The sequence below is a fragment of the Notothenia rossii genome, assembly GCF_949606895.1.
Source record: "Notothenia rossii genome assembly, chromosome: 2".
Classification (NCBI taxonomy): domain Eukaryota; kingdom Metazoa; phylum Chordata; class Actinopteri; order Perciformes; family Nototheniidae; genus Notothenia; species Notothenia rossii.
In genome coordinates, this window is record NC_136904.1 from 79966701 (window position 1) to 79984713 (window position 18013).

The 18013-nt window shown below is 38.9% G+C and overlaps 1 protein-coding gene across 1 annotated transcript in view; it reads left to right on the top strand.

Moving 5' to 3' along the window:
• col4a1 (collagen, type IV, alpha 1) overlaps positions 1–18013 on the top strand; it is a 40125-nt gene that overhangs the window by 14816 nt on the left and 7296 nt on the right. The window contains exons 2-33 of the mRNA XM_079662474.1: positions 3705–3758; positions 6086–6175; positions 6345–6389; positions 6523–6567; positions 6808–6870; positions 6956–7009; positions 7193–7219; positions 7308–7382; positions 7502–7564; positions 7746–7781; positions 7891–7929; positions 8530–8622; positions 8757–8792; positions 8910–8969; positions 9079–9114; positions 9228–9272; positions 9370–9402; positions 10291–10351; positions 10464–10499; positions 10618–10764; positions 10859–10942; positions 11128–11211; positions 14822–14892; positions 14993–15184; positions 15308–15476; positions 15623–15715; positions 15995–16099; positions 16407–16504; positions 16806–16956; positions 17084–17197; positions 17482–17649; positions 17859–17948. Coding sequence (XP_079518600.1) covers positions 6119–6175; positions 6345–6389; positions 6523–6567; positions 6808–6870; positions 6956–7009; positions 7193–7219; positions 7308–7382; positions 7502–7564; positions 7746–7781; positions 7891–7929; positions 8530–8622; positions 8757–8792; positions 8910–8969; positions 9079–9114; positions 9228–9272; positions 9370–9402; positions 10291–10351; positions 10464–10499; positions 10618–10764; positions 10859–10942; positions 11128–11211; positions 14822–14892; positions 14993–15184; positions 15308–15476; positions 15623–15715; positions 15995–16099; positions 16407–16504; positions 16806–16956; positions 17084–17197; positions 17482–17649; positions 17859–17948 — 2470 coding nt within the window. The 5' untranslated portion in view covers positions 3705–3758; positions 6086–6118. The remainder of the gene's footprint in view (positions 1–3704; positions 3759–6085; positions 6176–6344; positions 6390–6522; positions 6568–6807; positions 6871–6955; positions 7010–7192; positions 7220–7307; positions 7383–7501; positions 7565–7745; positions 7782–7890; positions 7930–8529; positions 8623–8756; positions 8793–8909; positions 8970–9078; positions 9115–9227; positions 9273–9369; positions 9403–10290; positions 10352–10463; positions 10500–10617; positions 10765–10858; positions 10943–11127; positions 11212–14821; positions 14893–14992; positions 15185–15307; positions 15477–15622; positions 15716–15994; positions 16100–16406; positions 16505–16805; positions 16957–17083; positions 17198–17481; positions 17650–17858; positions 17949–18013) is intronic.

The following is an 18013-nucleotide window of genomic DNA, read 5'->3' on the forward strand; positions in this document are numbered from 1 at the left end:
TTTGTTTCGTTAAATCCAATTGCCTTCCCCATCCATTATTTAAGCATGTACAAAATGTAGTTAAGATGACTCAAGTCTCTTGAAGGATATTTCATGAGAAGTAAAAAGAGAGAGGTACTGCTTTGATTTGTTTTGGAAACAAATATTTCCCTTAAGGCCCTATAGTTTACGTACCATCCTTAATATAGTAGAGTCTAATCATAAGTAAGACTCGTGGTAGACTCCTGTGATGTGTGCAAAGGCCAAGTGTTTGCACATACAGTAGGTCGTTTTCATTTGTTATCAGAGCATTGGTCTGATTGCCGTATTATCTTTTTCTAAATACATTACCCACCTTAGTACCTAGAGTAAGGTAAGGTTAATAACTACACAATGTTGAATTTCTAGTAGCTTAAGTAGTGACTTATAAGGCCCAATCCATACAAGCTATTGTGTAACAAGCAGTGCTTGCGTCAGCCACGAAGGTGCTGCTATAGTCCTTTTTAGGATACTCTGCACCCTCAACGTTGGTTTGTTGGAGTGTTTGTGCTAATGTCTCTTGCTGGCCGGATCCCGTAATCTGGGGAGAAAACATGACTCATCACTTCCTCTCTCCTTGGCTCATCCTATGTATCTGATGATGTCAGACATATCGAGTAAGTGTTGTTGAAACACCAGGCCTTTTGGGATGTGTCTTGAACTGAAGAAACCTCCAGCATCTCTGACACACCAGACACTGAGACACCTGTGTACTGCCTCTGTGCACCATGCCACACATCTCTGAATTTCCATGGCGCTGTGGCCTTGTATCTAAAAACACTTTGCAAAGACTGGAAACAGCTACAGTATATGAGTGCAGTCCATTTACAGTTCACACCAGCCCCTTCCTCCTCTTTTGTTTGAATGTTCTATCCAGCCACAGTAAACACTCACAGACACACTGTCATATACGCACAATTATGATGAGCCATTGTTTTGCGCAGTGCCCAGGAAACGTAAATACTCTGCCAGCTCACGTCATATTGATTTTTTACAGTTTAGAAACATGCAGGCCTTCCATCCAGACTCGGGAAGGACATAAACACTTGTCGAGAGACACATGGGGCTGTCTGCTGAGATTTGCTGGGCTGATTTTCTCGAGAGCTCAGTGACTCATTGCCAGCCACTGTATATTCACACTCTAACACTCTGCTGTATCTCAGGCTTCTGCTCAGCTTGTTTGCTCTGTGGAAGATCACACGGGCACACCACATACTCCGCTGATGCACCTAAAGTATAAGCAAAAATTACATTTTGGAGCATTGGAGGAGTTAATTAGATATTTGATGTACTTATGGATATTTAATTAAAGAAAAGTATGAATGGAAACTAAGTAGTTATTATATATATAATATGGGGTAAGTATAGTTAAAAGATAATCAATTGATTAAAACGAGATCTACTAAAAAGCCTTTCAACAGCGTTAACAAGAATAGTGGTGGCTTTTTATCTCAGGCTTGTGTGTAAACTGGTTAGTCTCATCCTCCAATCAAATCTCTCATCATCAGATGCACCCGGGCATCTGTAGGATAAGGTCCTCCTCAGATCCCTTTTTCTTGCAAAGCCCAGATACCAAATCACACATCTTCTGTATAGCTTCAAGACTCATTAGCACGATGTTCTTATTGTGCCGATGTCAGATGTCTTTGTGCCACCTTTACCATTGAATGTTTGGGTTTATGGCGGTGCACAACGGACGTAAAAGGAAAACAAACAGGAGAATCCAGAGAGACACCGCTCTGATCTACCCGCTGCCTGCAGATTACTGAGCTCTGTTTGGAGATCCAGCATAGACATCACAGTGTTGTGGCTTTTTATCACACTCGAGTGCACACAGTCTTCATCATTGTGCGTGTCAGCTTGATGCTTAGGTCATGCCTTCTAACATACAGGAATGTCTGCTCATCTAAGTTGCTCCTTAAAATTGGTGGAGAAAACTGAAGAGACTACAATTCAGAGCAACAGGTGACTGAGGCAATGCTTCAACACGAGCAGCTGTGATTAACTTGAACGGTGCTGACAATATGCGAGTGTTACCTCATTGCATTAGCTTGCTTGAACTCCCCTCGGTGAATAAAAAAAAAAAACCAATCACGTTAATCCAGCAACAGGAGCCCTTATTGCTGCGGGCCAGGTTTGCCACATGTGCTTCATTCTGAGTTAATCTTCCTCTTCCTCTGTTTGATTTATGACACTAATCTGATCTGAAGCAGGTGTTCGTTAGGTTTTATTTAAGTGGCATAACAGAAATGAATCCTGTGAAACAAAAACACACCTTATGAACCAGAGGTGGAGAGGTGAGATGGAGAGAGTTTTGAGGTGTTTGTAGGCCACACATGAGTTATAAATACTGCAGTAAAGGAGAACAAGTGCACTTTGACAGGGTGGGGGCTGTTGAGGCTGAACGTCCTGGTCTGTTTTCTTGTATTTTCCCATGGTTTTAGAGCCACATATTGATTCAGTTATCAGGTTTGAGAGGATTGTGCGTAAGAAGAAAGGATGTTTTAGGACTTGGACAGAAGTTGCATTACATAAAGTGTAGATTTAAGAAACAATCATTTGTCAGGTTTAGAAAGTTGGGAACAGTCACAATGATTGGTAATGGAAAGCTATTTTGTTGTTGTGTGTGTGAGAACGAGAGGCAGCCTGAGAGAAATATTTGTGGGTAGTGTAGCTGTACACTCTCTGACCAAAGCCCTGACAGACTTTTGGCTGGAGGCCTTCCACGTGAGTCGAGCAACAGCTGGATGATGGAGGGAAGAGGAGCAATGGAAATAAAGCCAAGGCAGTGCTGGTCAGTTCCCAGGCTCCATCCTCTGGAGACCACAGAAGAGAGGAAGCAGGGCGGGGTTAGTGGGGGAATGAAAGGGCTGAGAACAGCTGCACTGATGTTCTGCCTGCATGTCATTTTAATAGTCTAATCTATTAAGAAAATAATTCCTTTCTCCATTGTCTGAGATAAATCAAGTTAAAGCTGCTGTACAGATTACTTCATATTTTTACATTAACAATGGATCAAATGACTAAGTGGATGTGAACTTGGCTGCTTGTAGTGACAAACCCACAGAGAATTTTCACACCACCCTGCAGTTTTCTTTAGCTCTATGGGGCATTTGAGCATCTTTCAGTACATCTTTTAAGTTTTCATGCTGGTAACTAAGCTGTTTTGGCCCACTCGGTGCATAGCAACCCTTTTCAACTAAAACAAGTGAATATTTATCCACCAGGTGGCGAGACAAACTACAGCTGGGTAACGCTGCCCCAAAGTGGCCAAAGAAAAAAAGGAAAATTATACTTGTGTAAAATGCAATTCAGAGCATTCTTTTCTTTTTTTAAAATAAAATATTGTGATTCATAAATGCTTATCTTTGATGGATCAAAAGGCTTGCATGAAAACACTCGTTGTCTGGCAGCTCACTGTGGTAATGCACAGTGTCAGTAGGGATGTCTATGAGATAGTGGACAGAGGCAGGACACAAGCTGCCATTAAAAAATGAAAAGTTTCTAACGCTGTTTACACATCTGATGGATGACATTTAAAAACCCTCAGCAGATGTCTTTTCTAACCGAACCCAGTTCTCTCTCCCTGTGTTTATTTTCTTGTTTTGTTGAACCCAAACCAATGCTCCCTTGTTTTGCCTTTCAAGTGATGGATCATTCATTTTTACATTTCTTCTCACCCTCAGGGCTGCGGGGCTTCATGTGGAAAATGTGACTGCAGTGGTGTGAAAGGAGCAAAGGTGAGATTTTCTTTTGTCACTGTCAATCAATCCACGTGTGTTCTCTCCCCATTTATTTGATTGCAGGCCGCCATGTTAGTAGGCAGTTAATGCAAAGTTCATAGCGGGCCAAAGCAGCCGCGACAGTACCTCCTATGTTCTGAGAAATGGGGTCAGCTCAGTGAGACGGACTGGACCTGGGCCCGGGTGGAAAAGCAGTCACGGAGCAGAGACCAGGATGGGAACAAAGATCAGTTTGAATTAGAGCATGTCCGGACACACAGCTGGGCTGAAGTTCCTATTTCCAACAGAGGGAGGTTCTCATACGAGTGTATGACACTAGCCGTGAACTGGCGGCGAGCCTCTGAGCTGTCAGCACTCTAGCATGACCTGATCCCTGACCTGAAGCATGACAAGTTGGTATTAACTGACTTGGGAAAGGTGTTTTTTGTGGATCTTTTTTATTTTTCACTATTTGGAAGTTGGACTCTTTTCTCAAATCCTAAAGAAATAGTACATAGACATTCAAGAAATTACTATAAAAGGCCAAAACTAACAATAAAGTCATCCTCCTAACAAGTAATGCATTTAAACATTTATTTTGAGTCCACATACAATTAGGCTTTTGCTATAGCAAAAGCCTAATTGTATGTGGACTCAAAATAAATGTTTTATATAAATTACTAAATAAATTCTAACTTTATAAACTGCAATTTTGTACACATGATCTTTCAACTCACATGCTTGAATGTTAACTGTTTAAAGTAAAGATAATGATTGACGTGATTATGGATGATTAAAAGGATACAAACCAGAAAAACATATTCAAGCCAAATAAAATATTTTTAAAAAAGTAAGGTAAATAAAAATGTGTTATAAGTTAAACAAGCTCTTTAAGATTAAATTAAAGACAGATACATGTTCGGTTAACTTATCTACAAACAGGAGAAATATGCAATATGTAGTGAGGGGTTACATTTAAACATTGCTTTGTTTCCACAAGCCAAGAAAATAACCACTGTTTAAAAGTGGATTTATTTTCACTGCTTCTGCTACTTTTGGCTCAGTTATATCAGACGTCTGCAGAGTGTTTTCTATTCTCTTATTGCATCGGTCTGGCTTTTTTTGGCTGAGTCTTACAGCAACAGTAGCCAAACATTCAGCTACCCAGACAACAACAGATGTGGACTGTGGATTCAAAGAACTTCTTTGTTTTGAAGATCAGAGAGGTAAAAAACAGCCTTTCTAAAATCTCATGTGAGCTTTATTTCCAATGATATGACTTCCTTAGAAACAACAGGATTTGCTTTGGTAAAGCTATTGATGATCCTCATGCTTCAAATGGTGGGCGTCAAATGTGTTGTGGTCGGGGAATGCAAATTGATCCAAAAGGTTTCAGCCTGTTACTCATCACTCCCTCAGCAGAGAAAGATCACTGGATTATGAAACTTGTTCACAGAGAAATGCCCCCATCCAGTGGCAGACAGTGGAAACAACATTCAGCAGTCGGTCTCTTCTAAGGACACACATGAGGATGATTTGTAACCAAATCATCCTTTTATTGGATTAGAACATTGTGCACAAAAAATGATGTGGCTTGATTATGAACTAAAATGCAACTAAGCCTGTTTATAATGTAAAAATATGGTTCATTATTGGCTGATTTTGGAAGGAGGGTTAAAAAAAGGGAATTAAACATTATTTGAATGTTTGTTTTGAACTAAACAAGAACTCAAAAATACCATCTCACAATTCATTTTGTATCTTTCTAAAACATTCTTATTTTCATTCAAACTTTATGGCAATGAAGGATGAAATCATAACATCTTTGGTCAAACAATCCCTGTAAACCAAAGTTGATGAAATTCACAATTTTGAATGAAATCTAATGGCCCCTAAAGTTTTAGAATTTACTTACGATTCAAGATCTGTAATTATTCCTGTAATTTATTTAAGAGCAGTGTGTAGCATTTAAGGGAATTTCTTGGCAGATATGGAATATAAAAGTAATATTTGTTTAATCACCTGGAACAAAGAATGTTTCTGTTTTCATTATTTTAAATATAACCCATCATGTAACATGTTTAGCCCAGAATGGACAAAAAAGGTATGGTGTGAGCAGAGGGGTATTTTGTTTGCAATCTGCAACCTCACCACTAGATGCCACTAAATCCTGCAAACCTGTAAATCCATTATTGATTGTATTTATTAGTGTAACTACAGCAACACATTATACAACTTAGTCTTAGACTTGGCATTGTGTTATAGAATCCTGTAATAAATCTAATCTCAATTCAAATAAAAATATGTATTCTTGTATAATTAACACAAAGTTCTATGCTTCACAGGGTGAGCGTGGATTCAATGGTCTTCAGGGTAATATGGGATTTCCAGGGATGCATGGACCTGAAGGTCCTCCTGGACAAATGGGCACAACGGTCAGTACACACACACAGAATAAATGTTTAACCGTAAAACCTTACCTGACCAAATTCTTCTCCCCCTGGCAACATGTCTATCATTGTAAACTCATTTTACAAACATTTCTCAATTAAGATTAAAAACATGTTTTTCTCTATTATAATGATCCTGATTTGTTTCTGTTAGGGCACTTTTGGTGAATCTGGAGCTCCCGGGCTGAAAGGAGTGAGGGTGAGTAACTAACCAACATAATTATGACATACAGTATGATTTCATACAGTATATAAGACAGACTTCTATTCCACAAATTATTGGTTATGTTTTGTCATGACTCAGCAACGCTGATATGGTTGTCATCCTGCAGGGTCCTCCTGGTCTGCCAGGTTTCCCAGGAAACCCCGGACTACCGGTAAGTTCCTTTGATCTGTGTCACATCCTGCAATGTGACAGTACAGTCAAATCACCCACATTAACTTAAAAGTAATACCTCTAAATAGCATGGTTTAGGCTTTTTAGGCTACATTGTACTGTTGGGTGGTGTCTGTGGGGAGTTTAGTTGTTCAGAGATAGACTAGTTGGGAAGCTGTGGAGACTATATCACTAAATGTAAACTGTTTTAAATTGTGTATTTGTGCACTCCTCTTCTCAGGGCATTAACGGAAATGACGGTGGACCCGGTTCGCAAGGTATCCCAGGATGCAATGGGACCAAAGTAAGCCACTACAAACAATTATACTTTGTTTTGAATCGGATCTGTTCACTGTTTGAACCTTCTGACTTGGTGTTTTGTGTTTCAGGGAGATAGAGGACTGGATGGCACCTCTGGTTTTCCCGGTCTTCAAGGACCTCCCGTAAGCAAACTTGATTCTCTTAACAACCAACCACCAATTGACCAGCAAATATTTCAGTTATTGCCCCTCTCCTGTGTAAAATATACGAAACCCATCAGAATTTTCAATAAAGCTGCATAAATATTGTTTTGGCAAATGTATCAGAAGATGTATAGATACATAACTATATTAATCTCTTCTCAGGGCATCTCAGGAATTCCTGGAATGAAGGTCAGCTTTGATTTGTGAATTGTTAAGTTTTTTATATCTAAATGTTTCCCATCTACAACTTCAAAACCATGTATCTTCTCTCCTACAGGGTGACCCTGGTGGTGTGATCGGGATTGTTCCCTTGAGAGGAGACAAAGGATTTGCTGGCACACCTGGACTACCTGTAAGTTTGTTTGTGTGTGTTTTTGCTGTCTGTCGCAAGAAAATGAGAAAGACTGAGACAGTGTTATTTGAGTTTCCATTTAAACCCATGCGGTTCCCAAACTCGTCTTTTTCTCCCAGGGAACAAGTGGATTTCCTGGACCAGTTGGACCTCCCGGACGAACAGGCTTTCATGGACCCAAAGTGAGTCAAAGTTACGGAATATCGGGTATACAGAGAGCCATGATTATCTTTAAAAATAATACCACTCTGTATTGGAAAGAGCACAAAAAATGAAGTTGAATCTGTGTAGATTTCTAAATGTGCATATAATGGTGGCTGATGAATTTATCAGTGTGTTTACTAATTATGTTTCTGTTTACAGGGAGATTCTGGCCCCCCTGGCCCTCCTGGAGAGAAGGTAAGAGTAATCAATACAATTATTTTACACTTGTAAAAGATATCCACCCTTTAATGACTTTTATCTCCCAGGTGAGATCTTATAGGAACTGTTTTTTACCTCCCTGTAGGGTGACAAGCTGGCCTTTGTGAGTGAGAAAGGAGAGAAGGTGAGAATTTCTCTTTTTTAAAAGTTGTCTGCAAAAAAGCTACTCTTCTTATGGGATGCTTTCACTGTCTACACAGCTTCAGGGGCACTTTACGGTTCAGAAATAAAACATTAACAATGGAGTAATGTCTGGGCTACCTTGTGTTTTCAGGAAAAAATACTTGCATTTAAAATATGTTATTCATTTAATAATTAACCTGATTATTTTGAGGTTATCTAATTTTTATATTTGACCTTTGAATAACAAATATATTACAATCTCTTACCTTGATATTACTGTATTATAAAGTGGTAATAAGGTTGCTCCTGCTACTGTATACATGCTGGGTAAAACATACATATTTTGAGACAAGGGACATGTTGGGGGTTTGTGAAATGTTCTTTTGAATGCTGTCTTGTAATAACTATTTAATCAAATGAGGATTTCAATAGGTTTGTTAATGTCTACCGGGAATTCATATTTATTTCACGAGTTTAATTTGGTTTTCACAAAATGACTAGCCTATTTCAATTCAATTTTGTGAATAATGGTTAATGTATTATTACTTTAAACATGTATTTGGTTGTGGAAGTTGTGGTGATCATTGCCGTCTGTGTGCAGGGTGATCCAGGATTTCGTGGCCCCCCCGGCCCTCCTGGGACAACACTGGGAGTGGAAGGAGGACGTCCCACAGTGCATGTACCTGGACCACAGGTACTCACTCAGCCCTTTCAAAACTGAATACAAATGTAGCTTTTTCGTGGATGAATAAACCACGATTGCTACACGTTTGATGATTCGGATTTTGTGATCTTTTCTGAGTGTGTTTATGTTTGTTATTCCTAAAGGGTGAAAGAGGACTTAAGGGAGACCAAGGAGACAAAGTAAGTTATTTGCATTCAAATGTTGTGGTGTATGCTTTACTGTGCACAGAGGCTGTTTGTTATCTTTAGGTCAAACTTTTCTACTTTTTTGAAACTTCTGATTCATTTCCTTTGCAGGGCTTTTGTGTCCCTCATCTATATGGTATCAAAGGTGAAGTTGGCCCTCCTGGATCAAGAGTAAGTTGCAAAAATCTCTCTCTATGGGATGGTTAAATGTTTTAATACATTTTTGAAAAAAAGTATGTGAAAACTTAACCCATTAAAGTAAGTGTTCCTGCCATTTTAGGGAAAATTTGGCAAGGATGGGGATGATGGGTCGAAGGTAAATATAACTTACTGTATTATCACCTATTGGCCTCCACCATCCAACTCTTGTTTGCTTTTGTTTTATTTTTGAACTATTCATTGCTAAACTACCAACATACTTTAATACAGGGAGAAAAAGGCTTTCCTGGAACTGCTGGATTCACTGGTTCCCAGGTAACTACTGCAACTTTTACGTACTTTGCAGATATCCAAGTCCAGTACCTGAAATTTCCTGAAGTCATCCTAAATACTAAACTCTCTCTTGTTTCAGGGTGAAAAGGGAGAAAAAGGACCGCCAGGATATGTAAGTCTTGAAACTACCAGCAGATGTCACCAGATTTTTATTTAGTTAAATGTGAGACCATGTTAAAGGGACAATAGACTGATTTTACCGGTTTATAATATCTTCCATGACTAGTTTGAGAAAAGTGCATCGGATAACTTTGCGTAAGTTAGACCTGAAGCTTCTATAAAGGACACCTGTTGTTGGTATTACACAAATCACTTTTAACAGAAACAACAATTACACAGATGGTATATGCTGTATATGACATGGTTTTATATTAAATGCCTTCACATTTTAATAGCATTACATTTACATTGGCAGCGATTCTCAAAAGGTGCGACTTAAAGAACAAGTTAAAACCCAAAATGTTGATTTTAGTTGACCACGAGTAGTTTATTTTTTAACTCTGTAACAGTGATTTTGAATTGTACTCAAGGATTTCGCAGCGCTCTGTGACATCACTGTCGAGGGTGGCTAAGGGTGCACCAGAAGACACATCTTACCAAACACATACACGTCCTTCAGTGATGTTTGGTGGTCTCAGAGGGGCAAAGTGTGTTCAACTAAATATAGCGATAAGTAAAACACTACTTTCATCCTGGTGTTAAGTTTATTCCTTACAGTTAGGATTTATTTGTCTTTTCTATTTTTACTTCTTTAATAAAGCACAATTTTAAAATGCCTTTAAATAAGAGTAAAATTACAATAGTGTGTTGTGACTGTAGTTTGTGATTGTGTTCTTCAGTTGTTCAAATAAAAGAATATCTATATTTTCTATTGTGTGTGCATTCCAAGGATAATGACAGGTAAGAAATGAACCGTTCTTAGTTTAGGTAGATTGGTGTACAAAACATAATTTTAATCAACGGCCATGCATCCTTAATGTTTGTTATTATGTCATTTCAGGGTAATGGTGCCCCTGGTCCTCCCGGCCCAAGTGGTAACCCAGGGTTCCAAGGAGTAAAAGGTAATGTAAGGCCATGGTATGCCCCAGTTATACATACGAATAAACACCTACCTTGGATCAGTTTACACGTTATGATATTTTTTTTTCATTTTGGTTTCCTCTTTATCCACAGGTTTTCCTGGTCCTCAGGGAGAGGCAGGTCCTGCAGGTACAATGACATTATATTTCTATATGATATAAAAACGTTGCATTAAGGCTTAATATGTCAGTGAGACACACGCTAACCTGGATAACAACCTAACTGGCTCCGATGACTTTTACTTCAGGCCGGTACATTGAGGGGCCTCGCGGAGAGACGGGACAGAAAGGACACTTTGGAGAGAAAGGAGACAGGGGACTGGATGGAGAGTCTCTCGTTGGACCTCCGGGACAACCGGGAAACCCTGGACTCCCTGGACCAGCTGGACCACCACGTATGCCTTATTTTTGAATATAACAATCTTTTCAATAATTGACAACAATAGTGTTAACCTACAAATTATTTTATAACCTAATGTGTCTACACAGTTGACCCTAATGAATGCAACAATGAGAAAGGAGCTCCTGGCCCAGCTGGATCTCCAGGGTTACAAGGAGAATTAGGACAGAAAGGTAGGAATCTCAACAGTAAATGCTCATCAATACAGGACATCAATAAATGAAAAGATTAAAATTCAGTTTCTTTCTTTAAGGTGTTGTTGTACCTTAGTGGCCGAATGTACTACTTCTGCAGTTAGACTACTTTTCTAGGCACATTTGCATCATAGTTATCTTGAAGCTGCTGTTTCTCCTTTCAGGTGACATAGGAGATACCTGTGTTCAATGTGAAGGTTCCGGCCCACCTGGATTACCTGGCCCACACGGCCCTAAAGGAGATGGGGGTGAGTGAATTTGGTCACATTGAAAATAAACGGCGGGGTCTAGCAAAAAATGTATTGGGGCCGTGAGCTTAAAGGTGGGGTAGGTAATTCACTTCAGAAACACTTTTTGTTATATTCCATGGAATGCTCTTAACATCCCAATAGCAATGAATACATTAAATGTTTTGACAATAAATACATAAAAAAATGTCATCTGTGTAAACCGTAGTACTGTAAGCCGGCCCGGCTAAAATAACTGGATGGCCTACCTGCCTGTCAGCCTTCCATCTCGTGCATAAACTTATCTCGTGCCCTCATTGGTCATGTGCACGTTCGTGTGTGTTGGAGGAGGGGCTCTGTAAGGAAGTGTGAAGAAAGGGGCAGATTTTTTTCAGCTGCGTACTTTCAAATTCTAGCGCACTCAAGCTGGTTTCTCCATTCTACCTTTAATATGATTATTTCCATGGCCATCTGAGGACTTGGGACCACAGCTTGTTTCATTGTACAAATCTTTAATGATTGGATATTTTTCTGTGTTTTGACACCCACAAGGTGGGGGGACTGCACTTTATATTAACAAAAGTTACAAAAGTCGATCTGTCAGTAATATGTCTTTCGCTATAGACAACATTATGGAATGCATAACAGTAGAAATTGAAATGAAAACATCTAAAAACCTTCTGATAGGCTGTGTGTATAGAAAACCAGGATCATGTATTGACACATTTGAGAAAAAGCTAGCTGAACTTTATAACTACACAAGCAGCAAGAAAATGCTCTTTGTATGTGGAGATTTTAACATTGATTTGCTGAACCCACAAGAACACAATGCAACTACAGAATTTATTAATTCTATATATAGCAACAGTTTATATCCTACAATCACACGACCAACCAGAATAACATCACACAGTGCTACACTCATTGAGAACATATTCACAAATGTTATGGATAGGAAAGTAATAAGTGGAATATTAATCAATGACACAAGTGATCACCTGCCAGTCTTTACAACAATACAGAACTGTACTAGGATCAAAAAAGACACCAGAAAAGTCAAAATTACAAGACACAAAACACCAGAGTCTGTTCATTCTTTTAAAAAAGAATTATCTAAACAAGACTGGAACAAAGTGTATGTACCAGATGCAAATGAAGCCTATGAATCATTTCTACATATTCTCTCAGGGCTGTATGAAAAACATTGTCCTCGTGTAAAGAAAATAGTGAAACAAAAATATGCTGAAAAACTATGGATCACTAAGGGAATATTAAATGCATGTAAAACGAAAAATGAATTATATAAAGACTTCTTAAAGAATGGATCAGTAGAGGCTGAACAAAAATACAAGACATACAAAAACAAACTAACAAAGATAATACGATGTAGCAAAATGGATCATTACAACAAATTATTGGAGGATAACAAAAATAACGTTAAAAACACATGGAATGTATTAAATACCATTATTAAAAAAGGAAATGGAAAGGCACCATACCCAAACAGTTTTCTGTCAAAAAACGATACCGTAATTTATGACATGACCTCAGTTGTACTTTCAGACCTCAGAGTACTTTGTCAATGTTGGTCCTTGTCTAGGTGGGGAAATTCCAAATACTGGTTGTAGTGATGGTGTTGAAAGTAAAGATATATATGTGAAGGAAACTATATTCTTAAGAGAGACTGATGAAAATGAAATTATTGACACAGTTAAAAAACTTAAGAGTAAAAGGTCTACAGACTGTCATGATATTGACATGTATACAGTTAAAAACATTATTGAATGTATAGCCAAACCACTAACTCATGTAATCAGTCAATACAAACCGGTGTATTTCCAAATAAAATGAAAACTGCTAAAGTCATACCAATACATAAATCTGGAGATAAACATGTACTGTCAAACTATAGACCAATTTCATTGCTCTCACAGTTTTCTAAAATACTGGAAGAAATCTACTATACGAGACTAAATGACTTCATCACCAAACATAACATACTCTATGAACAACAATATGGTTTCAGAGCAAACAGAACTACATCATTTGCAGTTATCGAATTTATGGAACACATTACTAAGGCAATAGAAAAGAAATAATATGCAATAGGGATATTTCTGGACCTTAAAAAAGCATTTGACAAGTTTGACCATGAATTATTAATGAAAAAACTACAGAGATATGGCATTAGAGGTGTTGCACTATCATGGCTAACCAGCTACCTACATAACAGGGAACAGTACGTTGAACTACAAAGCCATAAATCACAACTACTGCAAGTCACATGTGGGGTGCCTCACAGCTCAGTCTTGGGGCCATTACTATTTATTCTGTATATTAACAATATATGTGAAGTATCAAAAACTATTAAAACCATTCTTTTGGCAGACGACACAAGTCTACTCTGCTGTGGGGACGATTTAGAACAGCTATTGGTCACAATGGAGAAGGAACTGAGCAGGATGAAGATCTGGTTTGACCAAAATAAATTAACATTGAACGCAAGCAAAACCAAACTCATAATATTTGGGAATCGATCGACCAATACAGAGAAGAAACTCACTATAAATTGCGTCCAATTAGAAAGAGTATCGGAAATAAAATTCCTTGGAGTAATTATAGACAATAAATTAAGTTGGAAACCACAAATATCAAAGCCAAAATATGCAAATCAATAGCAATTCTGAATAAAGCCAAATACCTAATTAATCAAGCTTCCTTGTTTATGCTGTACTGCTCCTTCATACTTCCATACATGATGTATTGTGTGGAAGTTTGGGGGAACACATATAAAACAAATACACATCCTATCTTCATCCTGCAAAAAAGAGCCATACGAGTTATACATAAAACTACGTACAGAGAACCAACAAATAAATTGTTCATCAAACTAAAAACAGTAAAATTACAAGACCCGGTTGACTATAAAACTATTCAAATTATCTTCAAAGCCGCAAATCAACAATTACCTCATAATGTCCAGGGACTTTTCATATAGAGAGAAAGCATGCACATGTTGAGAGGAAACGGCATTTTCAAAAAACCACCCGTACGAACAAATGCCAAACTTCCTTGCATCTCATCAAAAGGTATTAGTCTGTGGAACAACTGTAATGATGCACTGAAATATTGTACAAGTCTATCTAAACTGAAAGTATTATTTAGGAGCCAAATCATTAATGGTTATGAACAGGACCTGTAAAATCCCATTTGTTGTAAAAGTAATTTCTTTCTGATTGTTTTGTAAAAAAACAAAAAGCAAACAAATTAACCAGACAAACTTGTCGCTGATGACGTTGACCTAATATTTTATTTATAAGAAAAATATATGCTAGAGGGGGTAGGACCAGAAACGTTTTTTTAAGCTTCCCTGTTGAACATGACAGACTATTTGAGGATTATTATTGCATTCTTTTTTTTGTTATTATTTTTTTTTTGTACTTTGTTATAATTATTAATTTCAGTGAGAAAAGAAAAGGGAAAAAAGAGAGAATATATATATATATATATATTATTGTTGTATGTTTTTGTTCCTGACATGTTCAACAAACTGACTTAAAAACAAAACAAAAACAAACAATGATGAATATTGAGTATGAAATATGTACAACTTTCCATTTTCACTCGGCAGGGCCTCCAGGGCCAGTAGGAGGCAAGGGACAAAAGGGTACTTCTGGCGTTTCTGGACAAACTGGAAATCCTGTAAGTAGAATAATGTCTGCAACACTTGTGAAAAATTGTTGTCAGAGTTTATCCTTCATTTAATTGAAGTCGAGATATATTTTAATCAACTCGTGTGCAGGGTTCTCAAGGTTCTCCCGGGTTGATTGGAGCCACTGGTGCTGTTGGCGAGCCAGGGGACGTTACTGGAGTTGATGGTTTGAAAGGAGAGAAAGGTCTGCCTGGTCTTTCTGGTACTCCAGGGAGGCCCGGCCTGGATGGACAGCCGGGGAGAGATGGTTTCCCTGGTATACAAGGCCACAAAGGAGAATCGGTAAGTGTGTGTGTTCGAAAAATATAGAATATTAGGACAGCTCCACTAGATTAACATTTTGTTAATAAATGTACTGCCAACATTAAATCAAAGTATATTTGACAATCAGTTAATTTATTTCAGGCCAGGGAGGGCATAAAGGGTGACCGTGGACAAGATGGGAACACTGGTCTGATCGGGCCTCCAGGAGAGAGGGGTCCACCGGGCCAGCCTGGCTTCGGTCGAACTGGAGAGCCTGGAGAGAAAGGTGGTCATGGAAGGCACGGAACTCCTGGAACTCCTGGACAACCTGGTAGGCATGAGATATCCACAGAGAGAACTCATATAGTCGGACATTTCAATCTCAAATGCACATCTGAAGAAAGTCTCTCTGATAATGCATAAATACAAACCTAATGAACATGAATTCATGTATAACATAAACCTTGCATTCACCAGGTGTTAAAGGTGAGCCAGGTCAAGGTGAGAGCACGGCTGGATCTCAGGGAGTACCTGGAGCACACGGCGAAACTGGCATTCCTGGACTTCAAGGTGAGCAGCAACACCAATCAACATGTTTGAATTTGAACTCATTTAGACACCTATAAAAGGTATTCTTAATACATTATTTGAAATAAGTTGCTTGTATCAGGATCAATCAATGAATTTAAGCGTGTGTTTTATCAATTAAATATGTCTAAAATTGGGTGGAGGAGCAGAGTTTAAGCAACCTTATTACAGAAAAAACAAAACAAATTCTGACGAATCACATATATGTGCTGATTGTTAGCGAGTGGTCCGGTTTACCTTGTGTCTTGGTGCTGGCTGCAGGTGACAGAGGCCTTCAGGGAGATCGAGGGTTGCCCGGTTTCCCAGGACAGAAGGGTGAATATGGACCCCAGGGTATTGGATTACCTGGTCCAACTGGTCCTAAAGGTATGTTACTCCATGTTTCAAGGTTAAAGGTTCAAGGTTCTTTATTAGTCATACAACCATAGCTACATAGTAGTTATGTCGATGAAAATCTTGGGTCACAGGCTTCTCCAACAGTGCAACACAATATTACAGAAAAACAGAAAAATATAGTGCAAGTAAATATTAAAAGTAAATGCAAAAAGAAAGGAATAGTTTAAAAAAAAGTGAAAAAAGTTTGACCTATTCCTCAAATCTGTTGATGCATCACAGAAGTGTTTGTACATTAACAGGACGACACTAAGAGGAAATGTTTTGACCATGTTTCTAGGAATCAATGGATTACCAGGAGCTCCAGGATTATCAGGAGAGACAGGAAGAGGTGGACAGGATGGCTTGACTGGACAAAGTGGTACACCTGGACCAAAAGTGTGTATTTTTCTGTATATGTATTCTGATCCTAATTTAATTTCATACAGTTGGATATTAAGGTAACACAATGGCCACACAATGTGAAAGTGACTCAACAAGGGACCTGAGGTATTCTGGTTCTGATGAGTTGAGTTGATTTTAGGAACATGAGAGAGCATTAGACAAGTCTATCGGAGTGCTTCCAACAGCTATGTTATACAATACAAAACGTATGGACATTGGAGAATGGAGAATTGTATTTCATGTCAAATAACTGTTGGGAGAGTGCAAATCAGAGATTATATTTTTTACTCTTTAGGGTGAGCCAGGGCGAGGTCTTCCAGGCCCAAAAGGTTCGCAAGGCCAACCAGGAATTACTGGCTTCCCGGGAGATAAGGGTGGCTTTGGACGACCTGGTATTCCTGGACTAGAAGGCCAGACTGGACCTACGGGAGATCAGGGAATCCAAGGTACTGCATCACGCTTACAACATTGCTTGTGTTAAGCTTGGTTGGATGTAGTCCATGCCACAGAGTTAAAATGCCCATCTCCTGTAGCAATTACAACATTGTTTTTCTTTGTTATGGTCAAAATTAGGTGATGTGGGAGTCCCAGGACCTCCTGGACTGGTCGGCGTGCCAGGTTCTCCAGGTAAAGGTTCACCCGGAGCCCCCGGACCACCAGGACCAGCTGGAGAGTCCGGACCACATGGTAAGCACAAACTCAGCCTCCAAACATTCCCTGAGGGAAAAGTACAGGTGTAAATTATAAGATTAATAATGCCTTCATTAATTATAGTTCCTTCAGTTTCCTGGTATTGTGATTGCATGGACACTTGAATAGACAGTTGAAAGAAACAAAGCTATGTGATGTTCTCTGTGACATGTGAGATGTTCCTGATTCACCATTAAAAATGTGAAACTGAAACACACCCCTCATTTGCCTCACCTGACTTCATGTATGGTGTTATATTTCTGTGTGTGCATGCTGAATAGGTAGAGGAGGTGTAAAGGGAGACAAGGGCTACCCCGGTTCTCCTGGTCTGGACATGCCGGGGCCTCAGGGAGCGAAGGGACAATCCGGGTTCCCAGGAACGTCAGGATATAAAGGACTGCCCGGACGAGCAGGTCTACCTGGCAGGGAAGGACTCATTGGAACACAAGGTGAGACTGACTGATGTGTGATTTTCTTGTATTTTTCTTGTTTTGTAATTGTAGCACTTGCACACACAGAAAAAGGTCAGTTCCTTATATTATCATAAACAAGTACATTTCTACAACCTTCATTAATGAATAGCAATGTTTCATTTTGCCTTTTTAAAGCACACACTGCTCTTACTACTGTGGAAGTAATGTGTCTTTTTGTTAAACAGGTATTAAAGGTGAGATGGGTGTCATAGGGACACCGGGAATACCAGGATTTCCTGGACCACCTGGTACGTCTGGATCTCATGGACTGATAGGTAAGGAAAACCTTATTTTCTATTTATCTAAGTATAGTTTGCTCTAAAGCCTTCATAATACTGGT